Source organism: Pongo abelii, chromosome 10 (genome assembly GCF_028885655.2).
Source record: "Pongo abelii isolate AG06213 chromosome 10, NHGRI_mPonAbe1-v2.0_pri, whole genome shotgun sequence".
In the NCBI taxonomy this organism is placed as follows: Eukaryota; Metazoa; Chordata; class Mammalia; order Primates; family Hominidae; genus Pongo; species Pongo abelii.
The window spans coordinates 370,982-389,744 of NC_071995.2; the positions used below are offsets into that span (position 1 = coordinate 370,982).

An 18,763-nucleotide genomic window follows, 5' to 3' on the forward strand; every position below is an offset into this window, starting at 1 on the left:
GAACAAGCAGGACAAGCAGAAAAAAATCTTCCCAACATTTCAAGTCCTGTACTTACTTTTATTTCTCAGAAGCCCTGTTGGTATAGCACACTATATTCATAAGACACAACTTCAGAAGTACTTTTCCACTAAACTAAGATACCAGAGGCATGCACAGTGGCTCACACCTGTAATCCTAACACTTTGAGAGGCCAAGGAGGGCGGATCACCTGAGGTTGGGAGTTCGAGACCAGCCTGACCAACATGGAGAAACCCCATCTTCACTAAAATACAAAAGTAGCCGGGCGTGGTGGCGCGTGCCTGTAATCCCAGCTACTCGGGAGGCTGAGGCAGGAGAAACGCCTGAACCTGGGAGGCGGAGGTTGTGGTGAACCGAGATCACGCCATTGCACTCTAGCCTGGGCAACAAGAGCGAAATCCTGTCTCAAAAAAAAAAAAAAGATACCAGAGAGGTGTGTTACCAGACACCAAGAGGGTAACTCATATCACAGAAGCTCAACACAAATGTATAATTCCCAGTGAGAAGCTGGTAGTTATCTGCTATTTTACCAGAGTAACTTTCAGAGAGTAATAAATTTATATAAAGTATAAAAAGTTTGAAAATTTCATACACATTGTCTAATTAGTCCCTAAAATCCTTTTGTCATAAATGGGTTCTCTCATATCATCTTATAACAAAAACAGAGTCCTGAGTAAAACATTTTTGCTTAGAGAATAAACAGCAAATCTGCAACCCAGTCAACAAAAAAGGCTTCACTGCCTGTCTCTTAATACTTTGGTTGATGTCTTTAATGCCTGGGAATCAACATTTCGATCTATTTAAAACTAAAAAAAGTTTTAAACTTAGGACATTTAGCAAAATAATTCCAACAAGTTAATCCAAAAACAATTACTTAACTCAAAGAGTCACAGTTGGAAGACAAATAAAAGTTATACTAGGCCAGCTGTGCAAACACCTATGTTACATAAAAAATAATACAGGCAGCCAGCCAATACACCCCCCAACACCAATGATTCTCATCTCCTGAAATTCAGAACCTTGTATAACCTCCACCTACACCAAAGAAGACTGACCTATGTAACCAATAAGATATTGCAGATATTAAGAAGTCTGATTTTTTTTTTTTTTTTTTTTTTTTGAGACAGGATCTCACTCTGCCACCCAGGCTGGAGTGCAGTGGCACAATCGCAGCTCACTGCAGCTTCAACCTCCCCAGGCTCAAGTGATCCTCCCACCTCAGCCTCACAAGTAGCTCCGACTACAGGCGTGTGCCACCACACCCAGCTAATTTTTGTATTTTTTGTAGAGAGAGCGTTTCACCATGTTGCCCCCAGGATATTCTGGACCTCCTAGACTCAAAAGATCCACCTGCCTCAGCCTCCCAAAGTGCTAGGATTATGGGTGTGACACCTGGCCAAAAAGTGACTTTTGAAGTTGGGTTATAAAAGACATTGTGACTCCATCTGGCTCTCAAAAGCCCTATGAAGAGGCCTACATAGCTAGAATCTGAGGTCTCCTGGCAACAACCTGTGAGTGAGCCATTTTGAAAGCAAATCCACTAGCCCCAGCCAAGCCTTGAAGAGACTGTAGTCCCACGGCAACCTCACGAGAGACTCCAAGCTAGAAGTATCATTAAAAAACTATTATTATCGGTCGGGCACGGTGGCTCATGCCTGTAATCCCAGCACTTTGGGAGGCCGAGGCGGGCAAATCACGAGGTCAGTAGTTCGAGACCAGCCTGGCCAACATGGTGAAACCCTGTCTCTACTAAAAATACAAAAAATTAGCTGGGCGTGGTGGTGGGTGCCTGTAATCCCAGCTACTAAGGAGGCTGATGCAAGAGAATCACTTGAACCCGGGAGGCAGAGGTTGCAGTGAGCTGAGATCGCGCCACTGCACTCTAGCCCAGGCAACAGTGCGAGACTCCATCTCAAAAAAAAAAAAAGTTATCATTAGTAGAAATGCTTGACCCACAGAAACTATGAGATAATGAATATTTGTTATTCAGCCACTAAGGTTAAAAGTAATATGTTACTCAACAACAGAAAACATCAAACAGCCAGGAACAAAACATGCATAGACCATCCATCTAATAATCACTATCAAAGTCAAAAGCTGCTCCTATCTAACAAACACCTGCATGTCTCCACATTCTTACATGAGGTTGCCTGCATGTCTCATGTAAGACATGAGGAGCCTGCATGTCTCCACATTCTTACATGAGGTTGGAGTAAAAGCAGAAATAGATAAATGAGTATGTTTTCATAAAATTCATATAAAATTCAATAATGGAGGCAGGATTACTATTTACATTCTTAATATTAGTTACTTAGGATTGATACAAAATAATCTTTAAAAAGTCTGTGATCTGTAAAACCTTAGAAAACGTAAATATCTGCTCAAGAACAATTTAAAAATTCAAAACAGAAAATTCAGAAAAAGGCAAAAGCTAAAAAATGAAGTCTCTCTCTAATAAGAAGATCACTATCTTCCATTTGCCAATGGAAGGGTGTGAAGACATTCAGGCTGATACATTTCTTTATAGCTACTTATACAAACAGGTTTAAAATTCAGTGACATTAAACATGTATACATTCCAACATTGAACTGTTCCTATAAAAACTATCCCCATATAATCTAGGTTCTCCATCCTGTTATAATCATTCTCTTTCTCCCTTGGTAAATCCCAAAGTCTATTCTCTAATCAATATTATCCTAACTTTGTTATCCTAACTTATGGTCTACCATGACAAGAGGGAAAAAAAAAATCAGTAACATGAGGATAGAACCAAGTAACACTAAAAACTAAATCACAAACACACAGCCAAAAAAAAAAACAGAATAATTAGATTGTTGTAACTAAAAATAGCTAACACCAAAAGGCCATAATAGAGAAATGGAGGCTGGGTGTGGGGGTTTACATCTCTAATCCCAGCACTTTGGGAGGCCAAGGTGAGCAAATCACGAGGTCAGGAGCTCAAGACCAGCTGGGCCAACACGGTGAAACCTCATCTCTACTAAAAATACAAAAATTAGCTGGGCGTGGTAGTGGGCACCTGTAATCCCACCTACGCAGGAGACTGAGGTAGGAGAACTGCTTGAACCTGGGAGGTGGAGGCTGCAGTGAACCAAGATGGTGCCACTGTACTCCAGCCGGGCAACAGGGCAAGACTCTGTCTCAAAAAAAAAAAAAAAAAGAGAAATGGGGGAAAAAAAAGACATGGAACACAGAAAACAGCAAAATGGGAGACATAAATCAACCATAGCAATAATTACATTAAATGTAAACAGACTAAACAATCAAAAAGCAACTGTCAGCTTAGGAAAAAAAGCAAGATCCAATTATATGCTATCTACAAAAGACACATTTCAGATTCTGAGACACAAACAGCTTCAAATTAAAAGAATGGAAAAAGATACACCAAGCAAACGGTAACCATAATAAAGCTACAGGGGCTATACTTTTATTTATATATCCTCTGTACTATGCAACTTTTTTTTATCATGTGCAACTCTTTTAATAGGAGATAAATTATTGCCAATTATAGGGGGAAAGAAAAAGTGTCAAAAATCAAAGAGAAAAGAAATGAATTACCATCTCAGTTCAGCTTTACAAATACAGGTCATCTCCTACGTGATAGAACTGTATGTATATGTTACACTTTAAACACATATTTGAAAATCTACTCGCCCAGGTGTTGAAGGAAACTTATTTCTGGACCTACCAATAAAACGTGATTTTTTTTTTTCTTGGAGACAGAGTCTTGCTCTGTTGCCCAGGCTGGAGTACAGTGGCATGATCTCGGCTCACTGCAACCTCCACCTCCCAGGTTCGAGTGATTCTCCTGCCTCAGCCTCCAGAGTAGCTGGGATTACAGGCAAGAGCCACCACGCCCAGCTAATTTTTGTATTTTTTTAGTACAGACAGGGTTTCACCATGTTGGCCAGTTGGTCTCTAACTACTGACCTCAAGTGATTCACCTGCCTCGACCTCCCAAAGGGCTGGAATTACAGGCATGGGCCACTGTGCCTGGCCTAAAATGTGATTTAAAAAAAAAAAACCTGGGGAGGGGCGTTCCAAGATGGCCAAATAGCAACAGCTCCGGCCTGCAGCTTCCAGTGTGATCGACGCAGAAGACGGGTGATTTCTGCATTTCCAACTGAGGTACCTGGTTCATTCACTGGGACTGGTTGGACAGTGGGTGCAGCCCACGGAGGGCTAGCTGAAACAGGGCATGCGTCACCTCACCCTGGAAGAACAAGGGGTCAGGGGATTTCCCTTTCCTAGCCAAGGGAAGCCATGACAGACTACCTGGAAAAACGGGGCACTCCCGCCCAAATACTGCGCTTTTCCCAAGGTCTTAGCAACTGGTAGACAAGGTGATTCTCCCCCATGCCTGGCTCCGCAGGTCCCACACCCACAGAGCCTTGCTCACTGCTAGTGCAGCAGTCTGAGATCAATCTGCTGAGGCAGCGGCCTGGCTGGGGGAGGGGTGTCCACCATTGCTGAGGCTTGAGTAGGTACACAAAGCACCCTGGAAGCTCAAACTGGGTGGAGCCCACGGCAGCTCAACAAGGCCTAATGCCTCTAGATTCCACTTCTCTGGGCAGGGCATGGCTGAACAAAAGGCAGCAGACAACTTCTGCAGACTTAAACATCCCTGTCTGACAGCTCTGAAGAGAGCAGTGGTTCTCCCAGCATGGCATTTGATCTCTGAGAATGGACAGACTGCCTCCTCAAGTAGGTCCCTGACCCTCATGTAGCCTAACTGGGAGACACCCCCAGTAGGGGCCAACAGACACTTCATATAGACAGCTGCCACTCTGGGACGAAGCTTCCAGAGGAAGCATCAAGCAGCAATATTTGCTGTTCTGCAGCCTCCACTGGTGATACCCAGGCAAACAGGGTCTGGAATGGACCTCCAGCAAACTCCAACAGATCTGCAGCTGAGGGTCCTGACTGTTAGAAGGAAAACTAACAAACAGAAAAGAATAGTATCAACATCAACAAAAAGGTCATCTACACCAAAACCCCATCTGTAGGTCACCAACATCAAAGACCAAAGGTAGATAAAACCACAAAGATGGGGAGAAACCAGAGCAGAAAAGCTGAAAATTCTAAAAATCAGAGTGCCTCTTCTCCTCCAAAAGATCGCAGCTCCTTGCCAGCAACGGAACAAAGTTGGATGGAGAATGACTTTGATGAGTTGACAGAAGTAGGGTTCAGAAGGTCAGTAAAAACAAACTTCTCCGAGCTAAAGGAGGATGTTCAAACCCATCGCAAGGAAGCTAAAAACCTTGAAAACAGATTAGACAAATCGCTAACTAGAATAAACAGTGTAGAGAAGACCTTAAATGACCTGATAGAGCTGAAAACCATGGGACGAGAACTTCATGACACATGCACAAGCTTCAATAGCCGATTCGATCAAGTGGAAGAAAGGGTATCAGTGATTGAAGATCAAATGAATGAAATAAAGTGAGAGGACAAGGTTAGAGAAAAAAGAGTAAGAAGAAACAAACAAAGCCTCCAATAAATATGGGACTATGTGAAAAGACCAAATCTACATTTGATTGGTGTACCTTAAAGTGATGGGGAGAATGGAACCCAGTTGGAAAACACTCTGCAGGATATTATCCAGGAGAACTTCCCCAACCTAGCAAGGCAGGCCAACATTCAAATTCAGGAAATACAGAGAACACCACAAAGATACTCCTTGAGAAGAGCAAACCCAATACACATAATTGTCAGATTCACCAACGTTGAAATGAAGGAAAAAGTGTTAAGGGCAGCCAGAGAGAAAGGTCAAGTTACCCACAAAGGGAAGCCCATCAGACTAACAGCAGATCTCTCAGCAGAAACCCTACAAGCCAGAAGAGAGTGGGGGCCAATATTCAACATTCTTAAAGAAAAGAATTTTCAACCCAAAATTTCATATCCAGCCAAACTAAGCCTCATAAGTGAAGGAGAAATAAAATCCTTTACAGACAAGCAAATGCTGAGAGATTTTGTCACCACCAGGCCTGCCTTACAAGAGCTCCTGAAGGAAGCACTAAACATGAAGGGAACAACTGGTACCAGCCACTGCAAAATCATGCCAAATTAAAAAGACCATCAATGCTATGAAGAAACTGCATCAATTCATGGGCAAAATAACCAGCAAACATCATAATGACAGGATCAAATTCACACACAGCAACATTAACCTTAAATGTAAATGGGCTAAATGCCCCAGTTAAAAGACACAGACTGGCAAATTGGAAAAAGAGTCAAGACCCATCAGTGTGCCATATTCAGGAGACCCATCTCACATGCAAAGACGCACACAGGCTCAAAATAAAGGGATGGAGGAAGATCTACCAAACAAATAGAAAGCAAAAAAAAAAAGGAGAGGTTGCAATCCCAGTCTCTGATAAAACAGATTTTGAACCAACAAAGATCTAAAGAGACAAGGAAGGCCATTACGTAATAGTAAAGGGATCAATTCAACAAGAAGAGCTAACTATCCTAAATATATATGCACCCAATACAGAAGCACCCAGATTCCTAAAGCAAGTCCTTAGAAACCCACAAAGAGACTCAGACTCCCACCTAATAGTAATGGGAAACTTTAACAACCCACTGTCAATATTAGACAGATCAACGAGACAGAGGTTAACAAGCATATCCAGGACCTGAATTCAGCTCTGCAAAAAGCAGACCTAATAGACATCTACAGAACTCTCCACCCCAAATCAACAGAATATATATTCTGCTCAGCACATTGCACTTATTCTAAAATTGACCACATAGTTGGAAGTAAAGCACTCCTCAGCAAATGAAAAAGAACAGAAATCATAACTGTCTCTCAGACCACAGTGCAATTAAATTAGAACTCAGGATTAAGAAACTCAATCAAAACCGCATAACTACATGGAAACTTAACAACCTGCTCCTGAATAACTACTGGGTAAATAACGAAATGAGGGCAGAAATAAATATGTTCTTTGAAACCAACGAGAACAAAGACACAACATACCAGAATCTCTGGGACACATTTAAAGCAGTGTGTAGAGGGAAATTTATAGCACTAAATGCCCACAAGAGAAAGCAGGAAAGATCTAAAATGGACATCCTAACATCACAATTAAAAGAATTAGAGAAGCAAGAGCAAACGAATTCTAAAGCTAGCAGAAGGCAAGAAATAACTAAGATCAGAGCAGAACTGAAAGACAGAGAGACACAAAAAACCTTCAAAACATCAATTAAATCCAGGACCTGGTTTTTTGAAAAGATCAACAAAATTGATAGACCACTAGCAAGACTAATAAAGAAGAAAGGAGAGAAGAATCAAATAGACGCAATAAAAAATGATAAAAGGGATACCACCACCAATCCCACAGAAATACAAACTACCATCAGAGAATACTATAAACACCTCTACACAAATAAACTAGAAAATCTAGAAGAAATGGATAAATTCCTGGACACATACACCCTCCCAAGACTAAACCAGAAAGAAGTTGAATCTCTGAATAGACCAATAGCAGGCTCTGAAATTGAGGCAATAATAGCCTCCCAAACAAAAACAGTCCAGGACCAGATGGATTCACAGCCAAATTCTACCATTCCTTCTGAAACTCTTCCAATCAACAGAAAAAGACGGAACCCTCCCTAACTCATTTCATGAGGCCAGCATCATCCTGATACCAAAGCCTGGCAGAGACACAACAAAAAAAGAATTTTAGACCAATATCCCTGATGAACATCGATGTGAAAATCCCCAATAAAATATTGGGATCCAGCAGCACATCAAAAAGCTTATTATTCACCACAATCAAGTTGGCTTCATCCCTGGGATGCAAGGCTAGTTCAACATACTCAAATCGATAAACGTAATCCATCACATAAACAGAACCAATGACAAAAACCACGATTATCTCAACAGATGCAGAAAAGGCCTTTGACAAAATTCAACAACGCTTCATGCTAAAAACTCTCAATAAACGAGGTATTGATGGAATGTATCTCAAAATAATAAGAGCTATTTATGACAAACCCACAGCCAATATCATACTGAATGGGCAAAAGCTGGAAGCATTCCCTTTGAAAACCAGCACAAGAGAAGGATGCCTTCTCTCACCACTCCTATTCAACATAGTGCTGGAAGTTCTGGCCAGGGCAATCAGGCAAGAGAAAGAAATAAAAGGTATTCAATTAGGAAAAGAGGAAGTCAAATTGTCCCTGTTTGCAGATGACATGACTGTATATTTAGAAAATCCCATTGTCTCAGCCCAAAATCTCCTTAAGCTGATAAGCAACTTCAGCAAAGTCTCAGCATACAAAATCAATGTGCAAAAATCACAAGCATTCTTATATATCATTAACAGACAGAGAGCCAAATCATGAGTGAACTCCCATTCACAATTGCTACAAAGAGAATAAAACACCTAGGAATCCAACTTACAAGAGATATGAAGGACCTCTTCAAGGAGAACTACAAACCACTGCTCAATGAAATAAAAGAGGACACAGCAAATGAAAGAATATTCCATGCTCATGGATAGGAAGAATCCATACAGTGAAAACGGCCATATTGCCCAAACTAATTTATACATTCAATGCCATCCCCATCAAGCTACCAATGACTTTTTTCACAGAATTGGAAAAAAATACTTTAAAGTTCATATGGAACCAAAAAAGAGCCCACATTGCCAAGACAATCCTAAGCCAAAAGAACAAAGCTGGAGGCATCATGCTACGTGACTTCCAACTATACTACAAGGCTACAGTAACCAAAACAGCATGGTACTGGTACCAAAACAGAGATATAGACCAATGGAACAGAACAGAGCCCTCAGAAATAACACCACATATCCACAACCATCTCATCTTTGACAAACCTGACAAAAACAAGAAATGGGGAAAGGATTCCCTATTTAATAAATGGTGCTGGGAAAACTGGCTAGCCACATGTAGAAAGCTGAAACTGGATCCCTTCCTTACACCTTATATAAAAATTAATTCAAGATGGATTAAAGACTTAAATGTTAGACTTAAAACCATAAAAACCCCAGAAGAAAACCTAGGCAATACCGTTCAGGACATAGGCATGGGCAAGGACTTCATGACTAAAACACCAAAAGCAATGGCAACAAAAGCCAAAATAGACAAATGGGATCTAATTAAACTAAAGAGCTTCTGTACGGCAAAAGAAACTACCAGCAGAGTAAACAAGCAACCTACAGAATGGGAGAAAATTTTTGCAATCTATCCACCTGACAAAGGGCTAATATCCAGAATCTACAAAGAACTCAAAATAAATTTACAAGAAAAAAACAAACAACCCCATCAAAAAGTGGGCAAAGGATATGAACAGACACTTCTCAAAAGCAGACATCTATGCAGCCAACAGACACATGAAAGAATGCTCATCATCACTGGCCATCAGAGAAATGCAAATCAAAACCACAATGAGATACCATCTCACACCAGTTAGAATGGCGATCATTAAAAAGTCAGGAAACAACAGGTGCTGGAGAGGATGTGGAGAAATAGGAACACTTTTACACTGTTGGTGGGACTATAAACTAGTTCAACCATTGTGGAAGACAGTGTGGCGACTCCTTAAGGATCTACAAGTAGAAATACCATTTGACCCAGCCATCCCATTACTGGGTATATACCCAAAGGATTACAAATCATGCTACGATAAAGACACGTTCACACGTATGTTTACTGGGGCTCTACTCACAATAGCAAAGACTTGGAACCAACCCAAATGTCCATCAATGATAGACTGGATTAAGAAAATGTGGCACATATACACCATGGAATACTGTGCAGCCATAAAAAAGTATGAGTTCATGCCCTTTGCAGGGACATGGATGAAGCTGGAAACCATCATTCTCAGCAAACTATCACAAGGACAGAACACCAAACACCACGTGTTCTCACTCATAGGTGAGAAGTGAACAATGAGATCACTTGAACACAGGGCGGGGAACATCACACACTGGGGCCTGTCAGAGGGTGGGGGGCTGGAGGAGGGATAGCATTAGGAGAAATACCTAATGTAAATGATGAGTTGATGGGTGCAGCAAACCAACATGGTACATGTATACCTATGTATGAAACCTGCATGTTGTGCACATGTACCCTAGAACTTAAAGTGTAATAAAATAAAAAATAGAATAAAAAATAATTTAAAAAAACATTATGGTGTCAAACTCTTTATAGGGGAAAAAAACATGCATTCAGTTAGGTGAGTTAGAGAAGAAAAGAAAAAAAAAAATCAGCTTCTAGATTTTTTTTTTTTTTTTGAGATACTGTTTCGCCCTCGTTGCCCAGGCTGGAGTGCAATGGCGCAATCTTGGCTCACTGCAACCTCCGCCTCCCGGATTCAAGCGATTATCCTGCCTTAGCCTCTCAAGTAGCTAGGATTACAGGCATGCACTACCACGCCCAGTTAATTTTTTATATTTAGTAGAGACAGGGTTTCACCATGTTGGTCAGGCAGGTCTCAAAATCCTGACTTCAGGTGATCCACCGGCCTCGGCCTCCCAAAGTGCTGGGATTACAGGCGTGAGCCCCCGCGCCCGGCCATCTTCTAGATTTTTTTTTTGAGACAGAGTCTCGCTCTGTCACCCAGGCTGGAGTGCAGTGGCATGATCTCAGCTCACTGCAACCTCCACTTCCCAGGTTCAAGCAATTCTCTGCCTCAGCCTCCTGAGTAGCTGGGATTACAGGCACCCACCACCATACTCGGCTAATTTTTGTATTTTTAGTAGAGACAGGGTTTCACCATCTTGGCCAGGCTGGTCTTGAACTCCTGACCTCGTGATCCACCCACCTCGGCCTCACAAAGTGCTGGGATTACAGGCATGAGCCACCACGCCCATCCTGGATTTTATAACAGAAAGAACTAGGCAAAAATATTAAACTGGAGTTAAAATTCTGAACTAATTAAGTTAGCTTTTTTTTTTTTTTCTTTTTTTTTTAAGAGATGGGTTTTTCTTCTGTCACTCCTGGCTTCAGGCAACCTTTCCACCTTGCCTCTCAAAGTTCTGGGATTACAGGCGTGAGTCATTGCACTCAGCTTAAATTAGTTTTAAAATGCAGAGCTGGCCGGGCGCAGTGACTCACGCCTGTAATCCCAGCACTCTGGGAGGCCGAGACAGGTGGATCACCTAAGGTCGGGAGTTCGAGACCAGCCTAACCAACATGGAGAAACCCCATCTCTACTAAAAACACAAAATTAGCCGAGCGTGGTGGCGCATGCCTGTAATCCCAGCTACTCGGGAGGCTGAGGCAGGGGAATCGCTTGAACCCGGGAGGTGGAGGTTGCAGTGAGCCAAGATCGCGCCACTACACTCTAGCAGGGGCAGCAGGAGCAAAACTCCTCTCAAAGAAAAAAAAAAAAAATGCTGAGTTAATGGCCAGGCACAGTGGCTCACACCTGTAATCCCAGCACTTTGGGAAGCCGAGACAGGCAGATCACCTGAGGTCAGGAGTTTAAGACCATCCTGTCCAACATGGTGAAACCCTATCTCTACAAAAATACAAAAATTAGCCGGGCATAATAGCGGGTGCCTGTAATACCAGCTACTCGGAAGGCTGAGGCAAGAGAATTGCTTGAACCCAGGAGGTGGAGGTTGCAGTGAGCTAAGCTCGCACTCCAGCCTAGGCGACAGAGAGATTCCTTCTCAAAAAAAAAAAAAAAAAAGTTAAATAATTTTTGAAAGTATTCTGAATTCATTGTTTTCAAAACTGAAGATTATTTATACTGCCAAATCCTATGTATTTAATATTTTAAGTTAATGTGATCCCTTAAGATAGTTTTCTATGCAAAAGCTAAATCAGCTTGGGGGTTAGCAAAAGTTTGGGTAAATCTGCACCTCTTCTTCCGGCAGCATCTTTCTCCGCCCATCCTTCACCGGAAATCCACTTCCAAAGTCTTTTGAGGAGATATCTGCTCCGTATTCCACAATAACATCTTCTTCAATGCTGCTTACCAGCCGCCAAAATTCCTTTTCTACTAGTTCTGTGGGAACCATCTACACAGGCAAAACAAAGATGACAAATTATTAAACCGCTATACCTATAACCCATATAACATAATACACAGGGTCAAGTAAACACAAACCCATGATGAGATTAAAAATCTTCTGATTCCCTAGAGCAGTAAAGACCGAGATCCTAGCTTTTTCCAATGAGAACAGGGAAAAGCTGAGACAACTCACACTTTCAGAAAAACATAATGAACTGTGCTGCCCTTTTCTGAAAGAAACTGTTTCCCAAGTACGGACAAAGATGAGCTAGGAAATCAAGGAGGAATAAGGAAATGTAAACAGCAAGATTAAATTTTTTAATAGCTTCTATTTTATGCCTTTTATGATTTTAACACAAAATTTCATTTTTTTGTTTTTAATTATACTTTAAGTTCTACATCGGGTATTTCTCCTAATGCTATCCTTCCCCTAGCCCCCCACCCCCAGACAGGCCCCGGTGTGTGATGTTCCCCTTCCTGTGTCCATGTGTTCTCATTGTTCACCTCCCACTTATAAGTGAGAACGTGGGGTGTTTAGTTTTCTGTTCCTGTGTTAGTTTGCTGGGAATGATGGTTTCCAGCTTCATCCATGTCCCTGCAAAGGACATGAATTTATCCTTTTTTATGACTGCATAGTATTCCATGGTATATATGTGCCACATTTTCTTCATCCAGTCTATCATTGATGGGCATCTGGGTTGGTTTCAAGTCTTTAAAGCAAGACTAAATTTTAATAACTATAGCAAATTTTTTTGACAGGGACTAAAAAAGCCTAAGATATCCTAGGAAAAGAAGCAAACCCCACAGTAAAAATAACTAAAGAAAAGCAGCAATTGCCCAATACTTTATGCTTTTCTATAAAGGATTACTAACACAGGGCTAAAATAACAATTCAAGCATCAAAACAGACAGCTGGACGTGGTGGCTCACATCTGTAATCCCAACAGTTTGGGAGGCCGAGGCAGGCAGATCACTTGAGGTCAGGAGATCGAGACCAGCCTGGGAGACAGAATGAAATCTCGTCTCTATTAAAAATACAAGAATTGGCTGGGTGCAGTGGTTCATGGCTGTAATCCCAGAACTTTGGGAGGCTGAGGCGAGTGGATAACCTGAGGTCAGGAGCTCAAGACCAGCCTGACCAATATGGTGAAACCCCATCTCTACTAAAAACACAAAAATTAGCTGGGTATGGTGGCAGGCACCTGTAGTCCCAGCTACTTGGGAGGCTGAGGCAGGAGAATTACTTGAACCCGGGAGGCAGGGGTTGCAGTGAGCCGAGATTGTGCCACTGCACTCCAGCCTGGGCGACAAAGCAAGATTCCGTCTCAAAAAAAAAAAAAGAAGAAACTGAAGGCTTTCGACTCAGATAAATCTTTGTACCTCCCCGGACTGACCTAAAAGATAGCTTACTCACATGGACTGGCATATTAAAATAATCAGACTTAAAATTATCTGCCATCTCTCCAAAGCTCTGAAGTGTATACTCTCGTACAGCTTGTTCAAATCCAAAGGCTTCTCGAGGTTTGCTACATTCCTGGCAAGAAAAAATATGTAAGATTCACTCACTGAAACTAAACTGAAGAAAGCTTTAAGGCTCTTAGTTACTAACTTCTTTGATCATTTCCCTAGGTAAAGTAAATCCAATCAACCCTAGACAACAAAACAAATATCAGCTACTTACAATACAGTATCAGGAAGTTATTTTCTAGAGCCTCAACTTCATTGTCACAGCCTTCCAATAGGAAGGTAGTACTAAGACGGCTTTAGATCCAGAGGTAGCATCAAGTTCTGGCACTAAGACAAGCATCTAAAGGACTACTGACTTGGAATCATGCCTAGGGATCCCTAACATTCTTGGCATACCAGTGGTTTTGGCCATGGAGGAAATAAATGTTCATGGAGGAAGGAAAGGTGATGGATAAGGGGATAGCCACTGGATTGTGAGGATGTCAGACTAAGAGAATAGTTTGTTCACACTGCCAATCACTATGACCAATGTCTTAACACGAATACTCACTTACAGTAGAACTGCCTCTGAATCTTTCAACCTGGAGAATAGTAAGTAATAATTCAAAGGCCATAAAAGACCTTTGAATGCATTTACATACACCCAGTCAACTCCTTCTCTTTAATGTCCTATCACAGCATCTTGTTAAAATAAGTAAACAGACAAGGCATTTCACGACAATGACAATACCATAACCTTTCACTAAGAAAAATTTAGCACAATCAAGTAAAAATTTGGGCAAGCTAAAAGATACCATCAGGGCCTGGCACAGTGGCTCGTGTCTGTAATCCCAGCACTTTGGAAGGTCAAGGCAGGTGGACCACTTGAGTCCAGGAGTTTAGACCAGCCTGGCCAACATGGTAAAACCTTGTCTCTACAAAAAATACAAAAATTAGCTGGGTGTGGTGGCATACATCTGTAGGGAGGCTGAGCTGGGAGTATCACCTGAGCCCAGAAGCCAGAGGCTGCAGTGAGCTGAGACCGCGCCACTGCACTGTAGACTGAGCGAGAGGCTGTAGACCCTGTCTCAAAAAAGTAAATAAATAGTAAATAAATAAAAGATACCGTCAGTTTATTTAATAGCATGAAATTGGATGCATAAATCCCAAGTTCTACAGCTTCATGTCTAGTTATACTTTTTTTAATTAATAGAGAAAAAACAATCTATGCTTTTCTTCATTTTTATTGTTGCCCAGCAATATAAATATTCTAAGTCAAGTCTCATTATCTGCCGCAATAAACAGAATGACCTAACCAACAGTCAGAAAAAGAACCTTTGGAGGCAAGCTACCACAATACAATTGTTACATTTCCATTCAATATAGATATTTTAAGTCCTGGAAATTGGCCAGGCACGGTGGCTCAAGCCTGTAATCCCAGCACTCTGGGAAGCCGAGACAGGCAGATCACAAGGTCAAGAGACCGAGACTATCCTGGCCAACATGGTGAAACCATGGTCTCTACTAAAAATACAAAAATTAGCTGGGCGTGGTGGCTCGCGCCTGTAGTCCCAGCTACTTCGGAGGCTGAGGCAGGAGAATCACTTGAACCCGGGAGGTGGAGGTTGCAGTGAGCGGAGATCACACCACTGCATTCCAGCCTGGATACAGAGTGAGACACCATCTCAAAAAAAAAAAAAAGTCCTGGAAATTTTAAACACTACACAATGAAGACAGAATGACAAAAGGAAACATATTTGGGAATATGTTTATATGTATGTGTATATGCATGTATTATTATTTTTAGTTAAAAAAAGGATCCATAGAGGTTAGACTTGTACCTCAGCGACACATTTAGGACACCTCCAGTCTCCTTTGGGCACATCAGGTAGTGGAGGAATTAGACAAAATGTATGATAGCTGTCATCACATCCATCACACAAAAGCAATTTATCTTCATTGTTTCCCCGACCACAAAACATACAAACATAGAGATCAACCTGTTAAAAAAAAATTAATAAAAGTCTATTTTCTGTAATAAATAATAAATTTTTACCAGGAACTCCTTAGCTGAAATAAACAAAATAATGCAACTGAAAAGTAAACATAACTTAAATTCTGAATGTCTATTTCAAGTAATCGTATTTAAACAGCTTTTCATAAAACTCCCTAAATTTCCTTCCAGAGTTTTTACAAGCAAGTTAATAAAGGTATATCAAGTTGTTAGAATGAAGACTACAGGCCAGGCACAGTGGCTCACACCTGTAATCCCAGCACTTTGGGAGCCATGGTGGGCAGATCACGAGGTCAGGAGATCGAGACCATCCTGGCTAACACAGTGAAACCCCGTCTCTACTAAAAATACAAATTAGCCGGGCGTGGTGGCATGCACCTGTAGTCTCAGCTACTCGGGAGGCTGAGGCAGGAGAATGGCGTGAACCCGGGAGGCGGAGCTTGCAGTGAGCCGAGATCGCGCCACCGCACTCCAGCCTGGGTGACAGAGCAAGACTCTGTCTCAAAAAAAAAAAAAAAAAAAAAAAAAGGAAAGACTACAAATCTAGGGTATTTGAAAATCAATTTACATGTATTTGTTAAAATACCATGTCCTTCTTCCCATATACAAATACTCTTTGATAGAGAATGAATACTGAGACTGTCTATAATAGAACTCAACGATTTACACAGATTCATTTTCATGCTCTCACTTGGTTACCTGTAAGGTATATGACTTACAGGAAGCAGCCTACGTATGTAGGACAAAGCAAGGCTAACAACATAAACAAAAGCTGTAACTTCATAGATTTGCCATCAAGTCTTCTAACCAAATGAGCTAACTAAGCACATACCATGATATACCAGGATAGAAAGTGCAAAACTATAATAAAAATAAATCCTTTCCCTCCTGACAGACCCCAAAACACTTACAAAGTTAACAGAGAGAGTGCCTTTCCGTTGTCTCATTTGCATGTTAAATGCGTCTGACCTGTTGGTAACTTTTCGTCTTCGGGTGACCTCATCTTGAAATAAAAAGTTATACAATAATAGTAAAAACTAATGTTAAGAGCTTACTATGGACCAGACACTATTTAAAATTTTTTAAATTAGTTAAAATCTTACAACTGTTTATCTAGAGGTAGATATACTATTTATTATCTCTCACTGAAGATGAAGAACCTGAGGTACAGCAAAGTTAGTAACTTGCTCAAAATCATACAGCAAGGCAGATTTAAGATTCCAATCCAGTCACGTAAGATCCAGAGAGCTTACCCATTAATGTTGTATGTGTATGCAGTACGTACTACATACAACCTGCAGGTATTACTTGGAGGAGCTCCCAAATTAGGGACTAATTTCTAAGACTGTTGACAGCCAATACTATAATTACAAGAGTAACAAAAATAAAGTATTTAATTCTTAAAAAGGAAATATTATTATTACAATGTATGTAGTAAGTCTTATTACATGGGATGTTTTAAAAGAGATGGAACAATATTATTTAATCTTCTAGAGTTCAGTTCACTATCTGAATTGTATGACTTAACTACACATCTAAGTACACAGTAATTAGTATTTGTGACTGCAGCATTTCATTAAGTTCTCATATAGTCAAAACATATCCAGCCTAATCTTTGTTAAACAGTTTTAAAATTGACATGTTACATAGAGAGAACAGTGGAACTTGATCTTTGCATGAGCAGTTCTACTGACAAAAAACTTCCAAACATGAAGCCGAGAGTAACAGACTTACTGAGAAAACAGTTTATTCAAATGAACTGACATAATATATCGAGGGCAATTACTTTAAAAATTAAAATTATGGTTAGAATTTTAAAATTCTAAGCTTCTCCCAGTGTATGTCGATACTAAGAATTACAAGCTTTAGCTCACGAGGTAAGAACCATTAATTCCATCATTCTCTCATAAACCAGCCTTCAGAAACTGCAATAAATTTGTGTGTCATATATTACACAGAGAAGGAAAATCCTCTCTTCCAAAATCATAAAAATTCAACATAAGATTGCTCTTCACACCTGAAATTTAAGAGATCTGGCATTTAAAAAGGCGATTTGCCTAGGAACCACATTGCGATTTTACAATTCTTAAGAAATTCCCAGTACAGACTGCAATTCAAGTATCATTTGAATTTTTTTTACAGTCATATTCTACCTTATCTCTTTTCATGATCAAATAACAAATTTTACCTTCTTTATCTTTTGTTCCCATTGCCAAGCCCACAACCTTGGGCCCAGCCCCAAAAATTTGAAGTTTCTTCAGTTCCGTGTTTCTACTCACATCTCCAGATTCTGACTAAAAAATAAGCAAAATTCACATTAGCATAATCATGCTGATTCATGCATTTATTTTTTTACCCAAGGAAAGTTTCAGAATCCTCTTCCACACGAAAGAACAAATTATTGGATTTCTTTTCTGTAAATCCATTCACTGCCTCATTACCACAGCTGAAAACGGTCACCAAAACACCATTCAACACCCAGATTCTTTTCCACAAAATAAAACTCGTGTATGACTCATAAAAGCATAGTTCTCAAGCTGTCTAAAGACAGACACTGCTGGTTATCACACAATAGAAATCCCCACTTCCTACTTCCTACTGGACACCTGTATTTGATTAGAGGGCATCTCAGGACATGAACTGTGACTGTCCTAAGCCAATCATACTAACCTCATTTTTCTTTGTTGGTGATGACATTAAAAAATTGTACTGGAAGCCCCTGGGAAAGATTGCCATCTTCTAATCAAAGGCAAATGGCCAGACACGGTGGCTCACACCTATAATCCCAACACATTGGGAGGCCAAGGCAGGTGATCATTTGGGCTCAGGAGTTACAGACCAGCCTGGACAACACAGGGAGACCCCATCTCTACAAAAAGTACAAAAATTAGCCACGCATGGTGGTGTGCATCTGTAGTCCCAGCTACTTGGGAGGCTGAGGCTGGAGGATCACTTGAGTTTGAGAGGTTGAGGCAGTGAGGCGAGATCACACTGCCGCACTCCACTCTGGGCGACAGACAAGCGAGACCCTGAATCAATCCATCAACGGGAAAGCTTCTCCCAGCCTGGGCAATATAGTGACCCCCCGTTTCTACCAAAAAAAAAAAATTAAAAATTAGCTGGGCATGGTGGCAAGCACCTGAAGTCCTAGCTACCCAGGAGACTGAGGCAGGAAGATCACTTGAAGCCCTGGAGTTCAAGGCTGCAGCGAGCCGTGATTGTCCTACCACACTCCAGCCTGGGTGACACAAAAAGACCCTGTCTTAAAAAAAA

General features: G+C 41.0%; 1 protein-coding gene across 2 annotated transcripts in view; it reads right to left on the reverse strand.

Annotated features, from left to right (window-relative positions):
• The window catches only part of KDM5A (lysine demethylase 5A), a 112,517-nt gene that overhangs the window by 60,345 nt on the left and 33,409 nt on the right, over positions 1–18,763 (reverse strand). For both annotated transcript variants that reach the window (XM_024256425.3, XM_063711986.1), the window contains exons 6-10: positions 17,679–17,784; positions 16,402–16,493; positions 15,318–15,476; positions 13,445–13,564; positions 11,879–12,037 (exon numbers count right to left, since the gene is read on the reverse strand). In XM_024256425.3, coding sequence (XP_024112193.1) covers positions 11,879–12,037; positions 13,445–13,564; positions 15,318–15,476; positions 16,402–16,493; positions 17,679–17,784 — 636 coding nt within the window. The remainder of the gene's footprint in view (positions 1–11,878; positions 12,038–13,444; positions 13,565–15,317; positions 15,477–16,401; positions 16,494–17,678; positions 17,785–18,763) is intronic.